The following is a 20098-nucleotide window of genomic DNA, read 5'->3' as shown; positions in this document are numbered from 1 at the left end:
TATATATATAGTGTGATTATCCCAGGCAGCGATGCAGCTACATTCCCTTCCCAAAAGAAATATCTCCAAATCCCTATGTGAAGGCAGCTTGACAGCAGACGCAGGAAATTGATAAACAAATGTAAAACAAATGTTTGATTGCTTGTTGGACAGACATTCTATGTTTTCCATTAATACCTAATTAGGGCCTGGCCTGGCTGGGCATAATAGCATAGAACGCAGTATCACAGTGTCTTTTTTTGCTGGAAGATGGGTGGAAGTGATGGGAGGAGGCGATGAAGCAATGTCATTTTGTTAAAATGATTTTTCCCTGCGCAGTCGACTCAAATTTACAACCTGGTGTTTACAAAGCAGCTTCACAGACATCAAAAGTGTAAACAGAATCGAAACCTCAGGTGAACAAGCCAAAGGCAACCGAGGTAAAGAAATACTCCTTCGAAGCTGGAGGAGGAACCAAGACTCAGAAGAGACTCAGAGACTCATCCTCCTCTGAAAATTAAGAGAAAGTTACAGAGATTTTTATTTGAGAACTTTATAAGCGTTAAACAATGAGACTATTTTTTTGTGGGGGGGGTTACATTCGAGATTAAGACACTGTATTGAGAGATTGTTCATTTTCAATGGCCCAGAATAGGACTGGGCATGGTTTTGTAACTATTTTGTGTTGTTCTTTATTTGTTGTTCTCCTCAGACTGACCCTACAAGTGTGCCTCAGTTAGCATGGCAGTTTGTGCCTGTGCAGAAAGCAGTGAACCCTGTTCTGGCGTTCTGCAGAGGAGACACTGTCCACTTCCTGCTGGTGATTATCAGGATTATTAACTATTATTAGGATTACTATGTATTAGAGTAGCAGGATTTGATTGTAATGGACTTTTTATCCAATGATTACACCTTATAAATGTGTGTATGTGTGTGTTCTTAACCCCCCCTCAGGTGAAGAAGGATGAATCTGGAACCGTCCACGTCATCAAACAAAGACAGCTTCAGCTCAGCAGTGACCTCATCAGTTTGACAGTAAGTATTTCTAATAAAAAACATTCAGCGAACATGGCATGCTATCGTAGTGCATATGTCATACAGTGTACTCAAAGTCTTTGCCAGCCTAAAGTGCCCTTCTGTACACTTACAGATTCTCTTTCACCTCTGATTTTGAGTATCAGGGGAGTGCTGTGTAAATCTGTTGTATTGACTAAGCTCTCACTTTCTAAACGAGTCAAAAAGACGGAAAATAAAAAGCTTGAGCAAAGAATAAGAGCAAAATAAACGCTCACTCTCCTCTCTCTTTGTCATACTTCGATTTTCAGTGGCTGAACTCTCGGACTCTGGTGCTGATGGACAGTGCAGAAAAGCTGCATGTTTTTGATCGGCCGAGTCAGGATGAGCTGGAGACACTGGATTTGTCGGAGGTGCAGCTGGTCTACAACAGCAGCCACTTCAAATCCCTTGCCACGGGTGGAAACGTCAGCCAGGCACTGGTGAGAAACACCCGGGGGCCATATTTCAGCATAGCCTGTCTGTTAAATCTATTTTCAGCCAAAGCGAATTTATTTTTAATCTATTGTAAAACACCCTCATATATCAAGAGAAAATGATCCTTTCTTTAATATTTGAGGGCGTCCTAAAGATAAGAAATGCTTCAGACATCTGGTTCCTATCATCACTACTGCGAACAAGTGTGAAATACTTGAAATACTAATTTGACCCTCCTCTTGGGCCACTGTGAGAAGGTTTGGTGTGTTCTCACTGTGTCTGAGTGAGTTTCCTCCAGGTTCTGCTGTTTTCTCCCACAGACCAAGAACACAAGCTGGTAGGTGGATTGGCTATTCAAAAGTGTGTGTGTGTGTGGGGCCCAGATCTTGATGAAGCAGTTACAGAAGATGAATGAAGTTATGAAATCCAAGCATTTTGTGTCAGACCATGCAAGGGGGGCCTAGAAATAAAGAAAAGCTGAATAAGAGAACATTAAAGGATTATAAGAAACTCTGCTGAGACGCTCTCTTTCTGAAGTTACTTGTGATTTCTAAAACACCTCAGATGTTTATGCATTTTATTTCTGAACAGTCGAGTGATTAACTTTCTAAAGTCTGCCAACAGTTACTTTTTAGGTAATTAATAATTGCTGTTTGTATAATTAGAGTAGTGAAGCAGGGTGTAAATTATGGCTTTAATTAGATGAGATGATGAAGAGGATAAAAACAAAAAAAAAAGTAAAACCTCTGCTGGAGTGCTCATATTCCTGTGCAGTAACTGAACAAAACTTACGGAGCTTGTAATTGAAATTACTTGGAGCTGTAAATAGCAAAGCAGTGTGCCTTTGTAGTTTGCCTGTGAATTAAGAAGGATAAACAATTAATATGGATGAACAGAAAATACACAAGGGCTAAAGAATACATGGTCATACCGAAAACAGTGTTGATACCAGATAGTGGTGATTGTGGGTATTGGAATGATTAAATTTGAAATCCTATTTTTATATAAGAAACCAGTGAGGGCTTCATTCATAAAAAATATTTGATATATTTGGATTTATCCATGGAATTTAGCTGATGGGTTAGGATTCATTCATTATTCATTCATCAATCCAACTGCCAACATGTGTTTTTGGACCGTGGGAGGAAACCAGAGCACCTGGAGGAAACCCACACAGACACAGAGAGAACACACCACACTCCTCACAGACAGTCACCCGGAGGAAACCCATGCGGACACAGGGAGAACACGCCACACTCCTCACAGACAGTCACCCGGAGGAAACCCACGCGGACACAGGGAGAACACGCCACACTCCTCGCAGACAGTCACCCGGAGGAAACCCTCGCGGACACAGGGAGAACACGCCATACTCCTCACAGACAGTCACCCGGAGCGGGAATAGAACCCACAACCTCCAGGTCCCTGGAGCTGTGTGACTGAGACACTACCTGATGTGCCCAACCCAAGGGATCATTTGGAGGATCTTTTTAAACTAATACTTGTGCTAAAAGTATGGGGCAGTGCCCAGCTGTATCAAATAACACGTCTTATACGCAGGCCAGGTGATAAAGACAGTAGCTGGCACTAATAAATCCTTGAGGTCTGGTATCAGCATTGAATAAAGTGTAGGGGCTTAAATGTACCTATAAATAATACACTCTTTCTGTTCTCCAGGCACTGGTGGGGGAGAAGGCATGTTACCAGTCTGTATGCAGCTATGGAGGCCAGATCGTCTATCTGGGAACAAAGGTACATGCTTTGTTTTTTGAACAAATTACAAGCCGTCATAAATAACCAACGGCTTGGTTTATCCATGTATTGACTTTGACACTTAGCTCTGAGCAAGCTGCGCCTCTAAATCAGACAGTACTTTTATTATAAAAGCAAAGTGCTTATGTTCTTGTGGTTTATTTGGTTCACAATGGTATTTTATACAAAGGACACTGGAGTCTCTATGTGGTGGGTCTTTTGTCTCTTAACGGAGGCAAATCGTGGCTAAATGAAGGGTTTTGGGAGGAGCTGCGTGATGTTTGGCTGAATCTTCCAGCACGTCTAGCCGAGCTGTTGGCGCACGGCGCTGCAATTATGCTAATGAGGCAGCGGGCAGAATGTGAATATCGTGAATATTCATCGAGGTCTGGTTGCCTTGCTGCCCTCTGTGAACTGCCAGTTACCTAAGGGAAGGAGGGAGCGAGAGCGAGTCAGGTAGAGCCAGAGAAGATAAGAGAGAGGGAGAAAGATATTTCTAATTAAAGTGTCAGTGGGTAAGTATTAGTTTAGTATGTCAGCATTAACAGTGTATGGAAAAGAACTTTTCATGGACCACTTGGCGATGGTCATTGAAATATCATACCATTTTAAAACACGATGGCTGTGCTTATTTGTTTCTGTTCATTTTCTCTCATGCAGTCCGTCCATGTTATGACCCTTAGGAACTGGCGTGAGGTACGTTGTAATGTTTATAATGCCGTTACACATAGCTGTCATTAACTTGTACACCTAATCATGCTTGATATAGCAGTTCAGTTGGCTTTGCAGATGCTGTCCGTAACAACATATAATATATAAATACAATAATAATATATAAATTACAATAAAACCAACACCTTCACAAATGGGGGGAGCATGGAAAGATTGGTTGACATTCCAGTGCTTATTATTACTGCTTAATGGATGTATGGGTTCTCCCCTGGTTTCCTCACAGCGTGTAGACCATTTACTAAAGCAGGAGAAGTTTACGGAGGCTCTCTCTCTAGCCTGGTCTTTCCACGAGGGAACGGCCAAAGCTGTACTGGGTGAGTCAGCATTTATTCTCATTATAGTGTTGCTTCTGTAATGTTTTAGCAACAGGTGGGGTGCATGTTGTAGCTCTAACGAGCTCAGTTGGGATTAATTTGCGAACAGTCCAGGAATGCTTTAAAACCACAGCATTTCGTGCAGCCCTGAGTCGCATTTATTAATTCTCTGTGTGATCATATTTAATTCTAAAAAGTAGCTAGTTAATGATGTGATGTAATAACTAGTTTGTAATGTAGTGAATGGCTAGAATATACTTTGGGACTAATACTAGATTATTTAATCAGGAATTCCTCACAAAAGGGACTGGAATGATATCAGTCTTTCTGATTTTGTGCCACTTCCTACGTAGAGTGCATTGCTCATTCTCATGTAAAGAATCGGGCGCTGAAACTGGCTGTTGCAAATGGGGGTAGAAGACTGGGGCGGAACTCTACTGTGGTGTGTCATCCAGATGTTTCATTAAGACCCCAGACCTATGTTCACTTGTGATAACTGCTTTAAATTTATACATTTGTAATCACTCAATGTAATGTCTAAATCTGTCTTTTATTATTATGTCAGTGCTATGGTGGGCGATTGGCAAACTCATCTTATGCTGTAATGTTATGTAATTCTGTGTCGTGATTTTTATTTTTATGATCATTTTTGTTTAGGTTTATTTGGGGATCCTTTGAAAAGGAAGGGAGTAGTGGCTGATAAGGTAATACATGAACACATCTGAAGCTGAATATTTAGTTATCAATTCATTACCGAGGAACAGTGAACATGTAGAGTGTTTCATATTGTAACTTGGTAGATTAACAGAACAGGGCTCCAGCTTGGTGCAGCATTTTAATAATTGGTGTATCATTGGGAAATGGTGGTGTCTTAGCCAGCTGAGGCCAGGAGTCCAAGAGTGCCCCATCATCAGGCACAGTGTAAGCCATCAGTGTGTGTTGGCTGATGTATCAGATCTGGGCAGTAGTACTGTGTTAGCAGCAGTTTTGAAAAGAGGTGGTGACTGGTTTCATATATCTTTGCTTGCTTTCTGCCACTGTGTTTGATTAGTGGAGTCTGAGCTAGCTGTCAGACTGAGCTAGCTGGCATTTGGGGGGGAAAAAAACAAAACAAAAAACCCACTAACAAAACCATATAATTTCTCCATGGGTGGGTGCCTAAACTTTGACATATAACAGAACAGGCACAGCAGGATCAGATGAAGCAGTAATTAATCTTGAAAATAGAGTAATTGGAAGTCAGGCCTCCTCAGAAGATAAGGCAGCTGGAGCAATGTGTTAAGTTTATGCAGCAAGGTCTGAGTGTTGGACTTTGCTTCAGTTCCTAACTCTCATAACTAGATACACTATATTGCCAAAAGTATTCACTCGTCTGGTTTTGCATGCTTATGAATTTAAGTGGCATCCCATTCTTAATCCATAAAGTTTAATACGATGTCGGCCCACACTTTTCAGCTTTAACAGCTTCAGCTCTCCTGGGAAAGCTTTCCCCAAGGTTTAGGAGAGTGTTTATGGGAACTTTTGACCACTCTTCCAGAAGCGCATTTGTGAGTTCAGACACTGGTGTTGGACAGAAGGCCTGGCTCAAAGTCTCCACTCTGATTCATCCCAAAAGTGTTCTATCAGAAGGAGGTCAGGGCTCTGTGCGGGCTAGTCAAGTTCCTCCACACCAAACTCACTCGTTTATGTCTTTACGGATCTTGCTTTGTGCACTGGTGCACAGTCGTTTTGGAAGAGGAATGGGCCGTGCCCAATCTGTTCCCACAAAGTTGGGAGCATGAAATTGCCCAAAATCTCTTAGTATGCTGAAACTTTGAGTTCCTTTCAATGCTTTGCGTTGCATTTGGTGATGTAAGGCTTGGATGCAGCTGCTCGGCCATGGAAACCCATTCCATGAACCTTTCTATGCACTATGAGCTAATCTGAAGGCCACGTGAAGTTTGGAGGTAAGTAACTTGATGTAGCCTTCATGTGGACTCAATGTTGACTCTGTCATTTTTGTGGCTGAGTTGCTGTTGTTCCTGATCACTTCTACTGTGATATAATACCACTGACAGTTGACAGTGGAATTTTTTGTAGCGAGGAAATTTCATAGGAGGCATTGTATCCCAGAGTTCCTGAGAGCAATCCATTCTTTTACAAATGTTTGTAGAAGCAGTCTGCACATTAATTCAGTGATTTGGGTGGGTGAGTGAATACTTTTGGCAACATAGTGTAAATTACATTTTTTTAATAGTTGTCCCTGAAGCTTTCATGAAGTTTTTTTGGTAGTATTTGTAATTAATATAGGAATAGATGGACAGATGCATACATACATACTACATACAACTTTGTCATTGCTAACAGTACCAGTACAGGACAAGAGATATAACAAATAAAATTGGAGTAATACATGCACACACACAAAGAAAGTGTAGAAAGTAAGCCCAACAAAATCAGTTGTTTGTATTTATGAATCTGAAGCACCAGCATGAATAAACAACAGTGACATTTAGCTGTAGGACATTGTCCAGATGTGACTCTCTTGTTTCCTCTCAGATGGTGGAGATTTTGTTTCAGTATGTGGAGCGTTCTCTTAAGAAGTGTCCGGAGCAGGGAAAAATCCAGGTGCTGGAACAGCACTTCCAGGTAAACTCCCATCCCGACTGTCGCTCGATTATGCTCCAGTGTTATCGATCCCTTCTGACCTTTCTGTCTTGAGTGTTCCTGTGTTTGAAAAATTAAATCATTAAGGATTATATTAGCAAACATATTGTAGCATTTGTTCTGGTAATCAATCAGATAATCAGGCCAAGCAGTGCAAAAACACTTATACAGACAACAAGTCCTTCTGCCTGTGCAAGAACACAGTGAAATGTTTGAATAAACAGAAGTAAATGTAAAAAAAATTAGCTCCTCGTTGGATAGAATAAAACAAGACTTCTTGTAAATGTATTAAAATAAAATCCCATCGGCAGCACAACTGACTTAATGAAGAGTCGATCAGCCAAAAAGTGTTTGGATTATGAAGCTTATCTGGTTTTCCCCAACCAAATAATACTCTAATTTTACCAACCATTTTAGTAATTATTTAACCTGTGTGTGCTGTGCTATGTGTTACACTTCTTAACATGGACTGTTTTAAACATTTCCCTGTGCTTAGTTAAAGGCATAAACCCCCTGCTAAATCAGAACACTTATAATAGAAGCCAGTGGGCAGATGCTGTACATGCACCAGGCTTCACCAGAATTGAAGGATTTCAGACTGAAACCAATTTAAGCTGTGTATCTTCACTATGTTGAAAATATGCATTATGAGCTATAAAGTCCATTTTTATTTTAGCCTCTGAGGCAAATAAAAATAATACAAAAATAAATCTTAAGCCGTCTTGATTTAAGCTCTCACTGTTAAAGGCTGCCGGCTCCCTCTGATTTTTATTGAACTCATATTTAAGATTTTATTAAAGCAGCAAGTTTTCATGTTTGCGTGACCATATGCTTTTATGTGGATATAGCTGCTTTTTGATTTATGAGTTATTTTGTGTGTGTGTGTGTGTGTGTGACAGTGGCATTCTGTTTGTGCTGACCCAAAGCCTAAGGTTTTTTTATCTTGAAGGAGCATCTGCCATAAACCACAAACAGCAATGACCCAGCAATGTCCTTTCTCTCTCTCTCTCTCTCCCTCTCCCCATCTCTATCTCCATACAGGACATGATTCCTGTCGTCGTGGATTACTGTCTGCTTTTACAGAGGACGTAAGTGATCTGTCCACCACTGAAAATAACCTGCAGCTCTCTCTCTCTCTCTCTCTCTCTCTCTCTCTCTCTCTCTCTCTCTCAACAGTACAGTACAGTGTAAGCCTTTGGAATTCATATTTGGATTTTAAGGAACATTAAGAAATGTGCATTTGCATAATCATATGGCTTAATGGCCATCCATCAGCTTTAAAAAAATAAATATTTGTATTATTTTACACATACAGCCTTTAATACTTCATAAGATGAGGAAGTTGAGGCAATCTTAACAAGCCAGGGGAGTTAAAAGCATGACCTTCAAAGTAACGAGAGCACTAACTGCTTTTGTGTTTTTCTTATGACAGGAAAAAGCCATATTAAAGGTTAAGAATGTAACAATTTTTGAAGCTGGTGACACGTGTCCCCTGTGGCTTTACATTTTTACTGTCCTGATTTTATTTATTTATTTATTATAAATAGCTCCATGTATTATCATTTGTCTTGACTAGGACTGAGAGTATTAAGCCTAGAGAACTGTAGCTACTTACAGTGTGTATATATAGTATTGTTTATATACAGGGTGGGCCATTTATATGGATACACCTTAATAAAATGTGGAATGGTTGGTGAAATTTACTTCCTGTTTGTGTCACATTAGTATATGGGAGGAGGGAAACTTTTCAAGATGGGTGGTGACCATGGTGGCCATTTTGAAGTCGGCCATTTTGGATCCAACTTTTGTTTTTTCAGTGGAAAGAGGATCATGTGACACATCAAACTTATTGGGAATTTCACAAGAAAAACAATGGTGTGCTTGGTTTTAACGTAACTTTATTTTTGTATGTTAATAATACGTATGGGCATGTCGCGTAACTGAATGAACTGTTTTTGCCATTGCAACATGGCAACTGTAATATTAACTTGTATTTTTAGCAAGTAAATCAAAAATGCGTAGCATTTTCTCAGTTGTTTATAGTTTGTACATACAGTAATTACTGTATGATCCTTTGTCATCACATTGTATAGACGCACAAGTGTGTGTGTGTTTGTTTTGTAGGTATAGTAGGCTAAAACTGCACAGCAGCTGGAGAGAGTCGAGCAACAATGTGTGTTGATTAGAAAGTGAGAGAAATTCTCAGTGCTTTAGTGTTGTCACTTGTTTGGGTGTGAACTCGAATGCGAGTGTGTGTATGTATGTGTGTGTGTGTGTGTGTGTGTGTGTTCTTGTACTCACTCGTGTGACTGCAGGAAGAATAAGGATAAAGAGTAGAAGAATGCCACTAAACCACAAACACACCAATTAATCTAATCCAGCTTGTGTATGGCTCCCAGCTCTAATTACAGCACTGTAAATCTCTATGAACTGATCCAGGACCAGCAGGGTTCTGCTCTCCTCATGAGCTGCCTCCATTAACCTTCGGCCTCCAGCAGCTCCCAGATCAGCTTCGTTCTCCTTATTACTCCGCCGCTGTGCATATTTAAAAAGCTTTCCTGCAGAGATACACTCACTTCCTGCCCCAGCAATCAGGTGACTTTGAAAGCTGCAGAGGAAAGTGATGAGTCAGATGCAGTCGGCTGTGATAGTGTACTTTTAAAGGCATAGCAGGGAAGAAGCGTTTACCTTCCTCTAGATTTAGGCGTACTGTCAAAATAGAAAAGTAATTTCATAAACCAAGATTAAAACGCCAATTTTTAAAAGGTTTTAACGATTTGAAATCAGAATTGGCTTTAGTTTTTACCTTGTTAGTTCATTATGTTTTTATGGAGGATGACATTTAAACTGGATTGTTGCCTTTATGCAATATTTAATTAATGCTATTTCATCATGTGCCATTTAACAGCAACATTCTGGGAATATTCCATAAAAATGTCAAGAATTTTTGTATGCCTATACATCTATTCAGTACTGACTACATCATCTCTCTCTTCCACTACCCTCACCAAACATCTTTGGAAAATAAACAAATATCCAAAGGGAAATAAATGAAGACTCTTTCAAACCTGGAAGAATCTAATTTAAAGAAGGAAAAAAAAGTTGCTTAATAAAGTGGCTGTGAGGAGAAACTGTTGAAATCCACTATTGTATATCAGCAAGAGCAGCAATGGTTTGTTGTGGGTGTATTAGTCACTGCTCAGCAGCTGACAATATTACACTTATTGTGTTGGGGCTGCAATACAAAGAAAAAACTGGAATAAGCACCATCATTCACATTCACCAAAAAAAAAGCATCATTCAGTCAGAATGGTTCTGAAACAGCAGAAAAAAAAATAAATAGAGAATAAAAAGAATAAAATATTGGGCAGATCTCAAATATATAAGTCCGTGCAAGCCACATGTTCAGGATAGAATCTACACAAGAGCAGCATGATGGTTGCTGATGAATCCTCCTTTAATGTCGAGTGATACATTGAAACTTCAGTATTTATTGAATTCAGAGTGTGTGCAGCAATCGTTAAAGTTGAGTGTACTAAAAGAATCCTCAATTCATTTTAAAACCTATCGATATTGAGTAATAATGGACACTATTGTCCCACAATCCATTGGGAAATGGTAAGGGAAGAGCTTCTCACATCTGGAGAAGTCTTGTCCCAGATGAATAACCCACAGATTATAAAACTAATACTGCTACAAACTGACAGTGAATACTATGTGCTGTTTTAGAGCAGAAACTGTTATGACCTAAATTGTGCACTACGGATTGTGTACTAACTCGCTGAGCACACACTCTTAAGGTATATACTCTAATGTATTCGAGTGTAGTCCACAGTTGGGGTGCATCCTTAGTTTCATTTTGATTTCTGCCTCTTGCTGTCATTGGAAATGCTCGTAGGAAAAATGATTTATCAGGATTTAGATGTGTATTTTTATCTCTAAATTTAATGTACACTTATGTATTTGTCTTTCTGAAACACTCAAGAGAAACAATCAAGAGCATTTTGCGGTGTTTGTCCTCAGACTGCAGAGATAAGTACGCATCCCGGCTGACTCAACTCATACATACTCACACACACATGCACACTTCACTCAGGCAGAAGACTGTCTACTAGTCTTTTTTATCTGTTTTCTTTCACAAATAATGTGAACAAACTGTAGACTCCAAACATGAACTTAGGGAATATTTTTGTTATGCTGCTGCATATTCTTTTGTTTTTCTGTATTGTGTGTGTGTGTGTGTGTGTGTGTGTATATATAGCTGATTGCTATCTAGTGTTCTCCCCGTGTCCGCGTGGGTTTCCTCCGGGTGCTCCAGTTTCCTCCTACAGTCCAAAAAAAAACCACACGTTGGTAGGTGGATTGGCGACTCAAAAGTGTCCGTAGGTGTGAGTGTGTGTGTTGCCCTGTGAAGGACTGGCGCCCCCTCCAGGGTGTATTCCCACCTTGCGCCCAATGATTCCAGGTAGGCTCTGGATCCACTGCAACCCTGAACTGGATAAGGGTTACAGATAATGAATGAATGAATGATTGCTATCTATAAATGGATCTGTCTCATTATATCAAAGTCTTGGATATCTAACATATCCAAGAATATGTCCCAATAAAACACATACTGTCACTAATACCACTTATGGAGCATTTCATAAATGTGTGAGTGAATGTAATGCCTAAAAGCCAGCTCCGTGAGGCGCTTGATTTCTAAAACAAGTTCATGTAGACATTTTATAACACCTAATTATGTTAGATGATCCATAATCTGCAGTATTTAATTGCTAAAACTTCACAAATATAAAGGGTGTGTTAAAATGAAGAAAAGCATACATCAGTAAAAGTTAAAGATAGAAATGATCTTGTAGTTTATACAATGTCTAACTGTTTCTAAGCTTCTAGTCCTTGTGAATACCATTAGCCTGAAAACTCCTGATGCCAAACGTGTCTTGGCTGATCAGCTCTTATTGGGGTTAGACATTTCATCTGTCACTTTAAACAGACATGAGACGCTCCAGTTAGACAAGCACTCATTTTTCCAAGTGTTTTTCTTTCTGTGGAAATTGCTAGAGTGTGAGTACAGAACTTCTCTAATTGTGGTGATGTTGTTTGGGAGCGTGTTGGATTTTCGCGACCAAGAGAGGATGTGACACACGTGTCCTGAGGCCAAGTTCATACGGACTCATTACGCTCTGGAAAATCATGTTGATTTTAACAAATTCTCGCTCTCGTTCTCACTCACTCTCTCTAATTCACAGTTTTCATCCTTAACCCAGATATATTTGGGTTACATCAACCAAAACATATTTGGTGTCTGAAGTATGTTTTTGTATTGTTTTGTCTAAAAGCATGTCCAGAAACCTCAAAAAGAATAGCTTATGTAGTTTGACATTAAACAATATAGGTTTTACCTGTGTAAACATGATGAGTTCTGCTACTGTTTCTAGTAGGGCTTTATCTGCTTTAAAGATTTGGGGAAAATACTGAAGTTGAGATTGCAATTTAAACATTTTAACATATAATTTTATTTTTTATTTATTTGTTTATTTATTTAAATAGTTAGGGGAGTGGCCCCCCCACCTTATAACCAAAAATGTAAAGAATATCAGGCTTTCATTTTGAATGCTGGGAGTGTCATTTGGTTGTGGTTTCCATGTACAGATCACAGGACACCAAAGGTATAAAAAAAAAAACAGCTTTTCTTGATAATGTAGTCGTTAATTATAATTAAAAAAAAAGCAGGTCTTCAACTCTTTCAAACTGCGATTTCAATTAAAAATACAATGAATCTTTCTGCTCTAGATTCTAGCTGGATGGAACTGCCTCACTCACTCATTCGTGTTTAGCAGCCTGTAGATTCTCACCACTGGTGCACTGTTAGCATTCTGAATGGCTCTGACAGTGTCAGAAACCACATAAGCAAGTCCATTTGAGATACTTGACAGATCAACGTGGCTTGGTGGAAGTCTTTGTTTACGACATGCAGCCTATTGGTGATTGTAAGCTTGTATTAATTGGTAACTACATTACCCTTTTAGCTCCAGTGGAAAAATAATACACTTCAATCACATAGAGGGTAAAGAGAGTAAAAAATCTGGCTTTAATAGAACCCTGGCTCTTGAAGTACAGCAGGTTTTGTGGAGCTGTGATGCCAGTGTCCTGTCTCGCCCCGTTGAGTCAGTTCGGTGCTGGAGGGCCCAGGGTAGCATTAGCCGAGTGTGTGGCAGGCGGAGGATGTGAGTGTCTGTGACGGGCGTGACGTTTTATGTCTCACATTACAACTCAGAGCCAGCGAGACAGTGACATTATTTAAACAGCCACACTGTTTACAGCAGGAAAGAGGCTTTCACTGGAGATTTGGGTGAGAGTGACTGATTGTGTGTGTGCTCACGCATGTGTGTATCTTCAAGACACAGCCCAATTTTTTTTTGTTCCCCACCACCGTCTGTCCTCAAAAAGCTTTTTTGGTGTGTATGTGTGTGTGTTTTGACTCTCATGCTAGCCTGTCCCCTTTAGGGATGTACGCTCCGTCACACACGCTCCCTCACAAAGTCTTCGTAAAAAGGCCACACTCTCTCTCTCTGTGTGTGTGTGTGTGTGTGTGTGTGTGTATGTGTTCAGTATTGTATCTCAGTATGGCCCTGTGACAGTGTGTAGCTGTGCTTTTGCTCAGGGCAAAGCAAACATTTCAGTCCTGTGCATTGTTCTGGGCAGTGGCTAAAATTAAAGGCAAAGTTATTGATGCACTTAGGTGGAGTTGGTTTCTCTCAAAGTGCCATCAGCAAGCCTTGTTCTCGGACACATTTAGACTGGAGAAATGTCACCAGTTCTTTTGCCCTAGACTGAACTCTTGGGAAACTTTAGCCTCGTGAACAGTGTGAAGTGACAGTTTGATCAAAACTCTAATTTGCATTTGTTCTTTACTTTTGTACTGGATCTACATTGTAATCTGCATTATGTAAACTGCATTCCCTAAATTGCACAGTTACAGATATCTGTCTAAGAATATTTAACGATGGAACAATTTGGCCTTTCAATGAGAGATAGTGCTGCACTCGTGTGCCCATCAGAAGGCTGTATATACCGGGTGGTTAAGTATGGTTAAATATCACTTCACTGCTTTCGGGAGCTTGTCTGAAGATCCACCTACTTTATACGCCATGTCCCCAAAAAGTGATTTATCATTAAATAACAACTGAATGGTTTTTGAGTAATAACAAATCTGATCATAATATTTGACTTATCTACAGAAAACACACGTAATCAGACAATTGCCATTTTTCCGTTCACAAGTCAGAAAATTGCTATTTCCCAGTTTCTGACATCACTCAATCGCAGCAGAAGTATGGGTGCGGTGGTTAGTGTCTTCCTCCAAGCAAGTGTGTGGTATTCGTACTGATATGTGGTGCTGGGTGTATCGGTTTGCGGATAAAACCATTCTGACTCAGATCCTCATCGTTCCTCACAGGTTATAATTTACAGCTGTTCTTTGCTTTCAGGGGCTATATGCGGCTCTACTTACCACTTAAAGATCACATAGGTGTGCTCAGTGAGATTCAGGTCATGTGACTGCTTTTTTACTGCTCTTTGCGTTGTGTTTAGAATCATTGTCTTGATAAATTTATATCCTTGCAAAGTAGCATCTTTTCATTTAGAAGTTTGCTCAACACACTAATCTTCATTATACCATCTCTCACACGCTCACATTTCACAGATGCCACCATGCAGGCACTCTGATATTCCTGCCTAGGCCCTTGCCAAAAATGCTGAACCCTGTCTGATCCAAACAAGTGTGTTTTTGATTCACCTGACCAGAAAATCAGCTGGCAGTATTCCTCAGGCCTCTTTTTAATGTTCATTGGCTAAACTCAGTCTTGCTGGTTTTGTGCCTATTTGTAAGTAATTGTTTTCATTTTAGGCACCGTCCATAGAGATTGACTTTGTACATGGTTTGGCGCACGGTCTGTGCGCTCATGGAGGTTTCTGTGGCACTCGCTGCCAGTTTTTGATGATGAGGTTTGTGCTACACTGGAAACACAAGGTTGTGTAAATGACAGACACTTTGTCAGCTTTCAGTGAAGCTCTCTGCTGCTTTTTGTGTACCTCTTTTGATAATTTCCAATGACCAGAGCAAGTGTTTGGCTCCTTCATAGCAGTTACACTAATGCTGTTTTATTCTTTTCCATATTTGAAATGAAATGAACCTTTATAGTCATTGCACATTTTACTTTATACAACGAAATTGTGTAACAGCCCCCCTCCCCTTGGTGCCATTATTTAAAAAAATGAATTAAACAGGCAACAAACTTAAGGGCACAGCCTAAATTATTAACTATAAGTTATTCTATGTACACAATCCACAACTGCAGCATCTGAATCCCTTTAAACAAAACCAGATCTGTTTATATATGACCTTTTTTGGTTTTTGTTGAACAGAGATATGGCCCTGTTGTAAAAACTGTCCCTCAAAAGGTTTTTCCTTGTTTTGAATTGTCTGTAACGTCTGTCTGAGGGCAGCAGTTCAAACATCTGGTGTCCTGGATGTGTACAGTCCTTGATAATAGTGTAAGCCCTCTTGAGGCAACAGGTGCTGTGGAGGTCCTCCAGGGAGGGTGGAGAGTGTCCAATGATCTTCTGCACAATGTTGATGACCCTCTGTATGGCCTTTTTATGTGCTGTGGTACCGCTGGAGAACCATGGAGAGATGTAGCACGAAGCGGTAGAAGACAGTTAGCAATTTCTTATCCAGATTCAGCCTCTTAAGGACCCTCAGGAAACTTTTCTGAAGTTTAGTAGTCTGGTTTCTTTATTTGCCTGTCTTTTCTCTTACGTTGAGACACTGACGGGTCAAAATTGAGGAAACTCTGCTGTTAACAACTTGGTTTTTCTTACCTGTGTAACACGCAGTGTGGAAACAGGCAGCTGTATGTGTTTCAGTGATCAAGTCTTAGTGTGGCATCAAAGGTGTACTACCCTATCATTACACAGAACAGCATATATCCTATTTTTCTAGATATTTCAATATGTATATGGTATTTTAGTGGCCTTGAATGGGGTGCACTCATATTAGTTATGTATTGTAAGTGTGGTGTGGGATGCTTTATTTTAGGTTTTGAGTCAATGGGGGGGGGGGGGTGACTGAAGAAACGATTCATATTTCCACCAGTGTACATAGTTCTCAAAAAATATCTGCTGTCGATGAAAATCCCATCAAAAAAGCGATTATTATTTGCTATATTTGTTAGATGTGATGCACCACATGGAACTGGCTTGTCACTCACTCACCCACTTACATGTAACTCTGCTTCACGTCAGTGGCGCTTTGTCCTTGATTAATATTGTAAAAGACAGACAGCTCTAATCTGAGGAAAACCACTCATAACTAGAGAAACGGCTGAGATGACAGCCTCCATCTGTTCACTTCTATCACAGCAGTAAAGTTAAAACATATATTAAATATATAAAGTGCAACCAAACCTAGCCTTTATCATAAGAATACAACAAAGACCCTTTATGAGGAAAACGAATGAATAATACAGCGTCATTTAACTTTCAGTACTGAATATGGGCATTGTTTACACAAAAGTAACATTTCTCAGGTTCAGCGCATATTCAGATAACAAGCCTTTTCTTTTAGGAAATGTTCAGAAGGACACATCCAAAACATAGTATGCAAAACAACTATCGACATGCGGCATTTCCACAGCGACAGCTTCCTGATGCTCTCCGCTCGCTTTCAGTTATGTGGAGAGAATCACCTGTGAATTTTTTTTCGAACTAAAACAGGAGTGAAGCTTGTGTTTATTTAGTTTTTTTTTCTCCTCTACATCCTCCCCCTTCCCTGCTCCTACTGTCTCTCAAATACAGATCTTTAAGAACTGTTTATCAGATGAAGACATTTGTGGCGGTCGTCTGCCACGTCTTGTGTGGCTGCTGCAAGGTTTAATCAGGGTTTTTAAGACTCTGGTGTTGGGAACACTTTTAAAATTATCTTTCTGTTGCATTTTTCTGAGATTTCAATGTAATCCAATTCAAATTAGCGTCTGAATGTTGAGATTATTAAGATGGGTCTCTCCATTTTGCACAATATTATATTTATGTCTGTAGAGTTCCTTATTCATCCAGATGATGGGTCACAGATTTCCCTGTCACTTTACACTCCTTATTCCATCAGTTTATGTTGTGAAATTTTCCCAGAAGGCCATTGGGGAGGTTGTGTCCTTTTCCTGTCAGAGTGCTTCCTCACTCGTGTGTGTCAGGAGGTCGATAAATGCCTCCTCAGCAAAATAACAGATGAGCTGCACGCTCGGCTCAAGGTTTGTCTCTTTATCTGCTGTAATGTGGTAAAAATGTTAAAGAATAACTGTTTGTTTACAATGTGGGATTAATGTGTTTACACTGTGGAATGGAGTTGCTTAATGTACATATATTTGCATTATAGAAAATACACTGTGTTTTATTTGTAGAATGTAGTTCATGGTTGCACTGAAGAATATACCATGTGTGTTTGCATTTTGGGACCAGCAGTGTGTGTTGTACTGTAGGATAAGCAGTTTACACTGTATATTGTGCAGTGTGTGTATAGTGTCTTGTAGAATATGCAGTATGTATTTGATTATGGAACATAGTGTGTATTACAACTGTTGAGCATACAGTGTGTATTTACTCTGTGGATTATGCTATGTACTCTAGAAGTGTGTCTTTTTAATGTAGAATTATACAGTGTGTGTAGATGCTAGTATCTAGTATTCAGTGTGAGTTTGAATTGGGCAGGCATTGGTATGAAACACTTATCAGAGTTTGTACTTTGACTAGGTAGTGCTACAGCAGCATGTGACACTACCTAGGAAACTGTAGATGTGTCAGAAATTGTGTGGAGGAAAAAAAAGCACAGTGCACTGTTGTATTTATTAAGGAAAATATGGTAAAAAAATTTGGGAACATCTGCTCAACCAAGAATTGTTTTTTTAACTAAAGTAAAAGTAATTGATGTTTTGGCTGACTTTTTCAGCAGTAATAGCTTTACAGTAAATATTGAAACACTGCCTTGAGAATTTGATTGCAGTGAGGTGAGATAAATAGTCCTAGACCACCAAACCTTTCACGGTGCTGAATGGCTCTTCATCACTCAGTAAAACACAGTTGCACTGCTCCACAGACCTGTTGGGACTTATACCCCTCTACCTCACCCTTGGGGTGAATCCAATTTCTTACTTTTAGCCCTACCCCTCATTTTTGAGTGTTATGTTGCCCCTTGGAGCAAAGATACAAGTTATAAAGTTTAAATTCTTCAGGTTGTGGGTTCGAGTCCCTCCCCTCTGTGAGGAGTTGGTGTGTTCTCCTTGTGTCCGCATGGGTTTCCTCCGGGTGCTCCGGTTTCCTCCCACAGTCCAAAAACACATGTTGGTAGGTGGATTGACGACTCAAGTGTTCGTAGGTGTGAGTGTGTGTGTGTGTTGTCCTGAGAAGGACTGGTGCCCCCTTCAGGGTGTATTCCCGCCTTGCGCCCAATGATTCCAGGTAGGCTCTGGACCCACCGCAACCCTGAACTGGATAGGCGCTTACAGAGATGGATGGATGGATGGATGGTTTCATTGTTTTAAAAGAAAAACTACGTAATATTTTTACCTTAAACTTACAGCTTCAGTATCCTTGTGATGCTCCACTAAGCCATGTGATGTGATGCTCCACATTGCTGCTCTGGGCTCAGCATTTCAGAAACTCCCTCCCTCCCCCTCTCCACTGATTTCAATACATTCATTCATTCATTCATTATCTGTAACCCTTATCCAGTTCAGGGTCGCGGTGAGTCCAGAGCCTACCTGGAATCATTGGGCGCAAGGCGGGAATACACCCTGGAGGGGACACCAGTCCTTCACAGGGCAACACACACTCACACATTCACTCACACACTCCAACGTGTGTTTTTGGATTGTGGGAGGAGTCACCTGGAGCGGGAATCGAACCCATAACCTCCAGGTCCCTGGAGCTGTGTGACTGTGCTCCAGACTGTGCTTCGAAATGTGCTCCAGAAATATCTCCATTGCAAGGGGTGTATATAGAGCTCCACCTCGGCTCTACAGCACTTTCCAAACAATAATTGAGACTCCTGTACTCTTGGGCAAATGGAAGGGTAGGGTTAAGACAGAGGGGAACACATTCTGTTCATACAATTAATTTCAGGAGCGTGACAGATGTCCATAAACATATCGCTATATAGATGTGTATTTGAGTATTACACTCAGTCACAAAAACTGTCACCAGGGTGGTATCCTCAAGGGTACATATTCTGTACCTTTGATTAGGGAACTTTATTGTACCTTTTTCTCTTATTGTAGATTATTAAATTGTATTGATTTCATATTTTATATTATGTATATTTCACCTCCAGAACTTATGGGTTTTTATTATTATTTTATGATGTACCTCATGTCTGTCATGTTCCAGACGTCTGAGTGTTAATGATGGAGCACTTTTAGCATGTATTAAACCCACTTCCCTTCAAAACTGTACAGTAGCATAAGTTTCATAGTTTATTTAAACGGTAAAGAAGCAAACAGCTGTGCTCCAACCTCTTAGGTGTGTGGGAAGTTGCCATATGATGCTGATCTGAAACCAGTTTCACTCTGTGTGTTTAATTCATGAGACTGGGCTGGTGGAGCTGCCTCCCTCTGATAGCGCCACGCAGTCTAAGGATGTGCTTTTAGTTGCATAATGCTGGTTATGTAATTGTTTTTTTTTTGTTGTATTTTAATACTGTTCCGCATACACAAAAGTGTACGTATTCACAATGCATGACTGTGGAGTCTGGTCCCACAGCCGTTCCGATCCAGAGCAGGCGTGTTCCTGTGGGGGAATGCTTCAGAATCCAAGACTGTCATTTTATTTAGGTGAATTGCGTAATTGCACAATGGTGTGACCCAAAATAATGCTCGAGAGATTCTCAAATGTACCATGTAGTGTTTGTACAACTTCCAAAACTTTTCACTTACTTGAATTAACCAGCACAACCCTGTCAAATTTAACCGTACATACATTTGTTTACCTGTTTTTGTGCTGTGTGCTGTGAAGGGCTTGCATCATGCAGCCTTGCTTCAAGATCACTCTGAAATGAGTGTGCAAAATAAGGCTGAGTATTTGTGGCATTTGTAGAATATAAGCAGCTTTATGCCTTATCTGTCTTCTGCTGCTTT

The 20098-nt window shown here is 40.2% G+C and overlaps 1 protein-coding gene across 1 annotated transcript in view; it reads left to right on the top strand.

Moving 5' to 3' along the window:
• Positions 1 to 20098, top strand: part of vps8 (VPS8 subunit of CORVET complex) — a 93628-nt gene that overhangs the window by 11574 nt on the left and 61956 nt on the right. The window contains exons 12-20 of the mRNA XM_066661001.1: positions 692 to 799; positions 934 to 1014; positions 1305 to 1475; positions 3148 to 3222; positions 3883 to 3918; positions 4178 to 4268; positions 4926 to 4972; positions 6807 to 6896; positions 7956 to 8002. Coding sequence (XP_066517098.1) covers positions 692 to 799; positions 934 to 1014; positions 1305 to 1475; positions 3148 to 3222; positions 3883 to 3918; positions 4178 to 4268; positions 4926 to 4972; positions 6807 to 6896; positions 7956 to 8002 — 746 coding nt within the window. The remainder of the gene's footprint in view (positions 1 to 691; positions 800 to 933; positions 1015 to 1304; positions 1476 to 3147; positions 3223 to 3882; positions 3919 to 4177; positions 4269 to 4925; positions 4973 to 6806; positions 6897 to 7955; positions 8003 to 20098) is intronic.

This window comes from Hoplias malabaricus, chromosome 2, assembly GCF_029633855.1.
Source record: "Hoplias malabaricus isolate fHopMal1 chromosome 2, fHopMal1.hap1, whole genome shotgun sequence".
Lineage (NCBI taxonomy): Eukaryota > Metazoa > Chordata > Actinopteri > Characiformes > Erythrinidae > Hoplias > Hoplias malabaricus.
The sequence above is the reverse complement of the archived record's forward strand: the minus strand, read 5'-3'. Positions and strand labels throughout refer to the sequence as shown.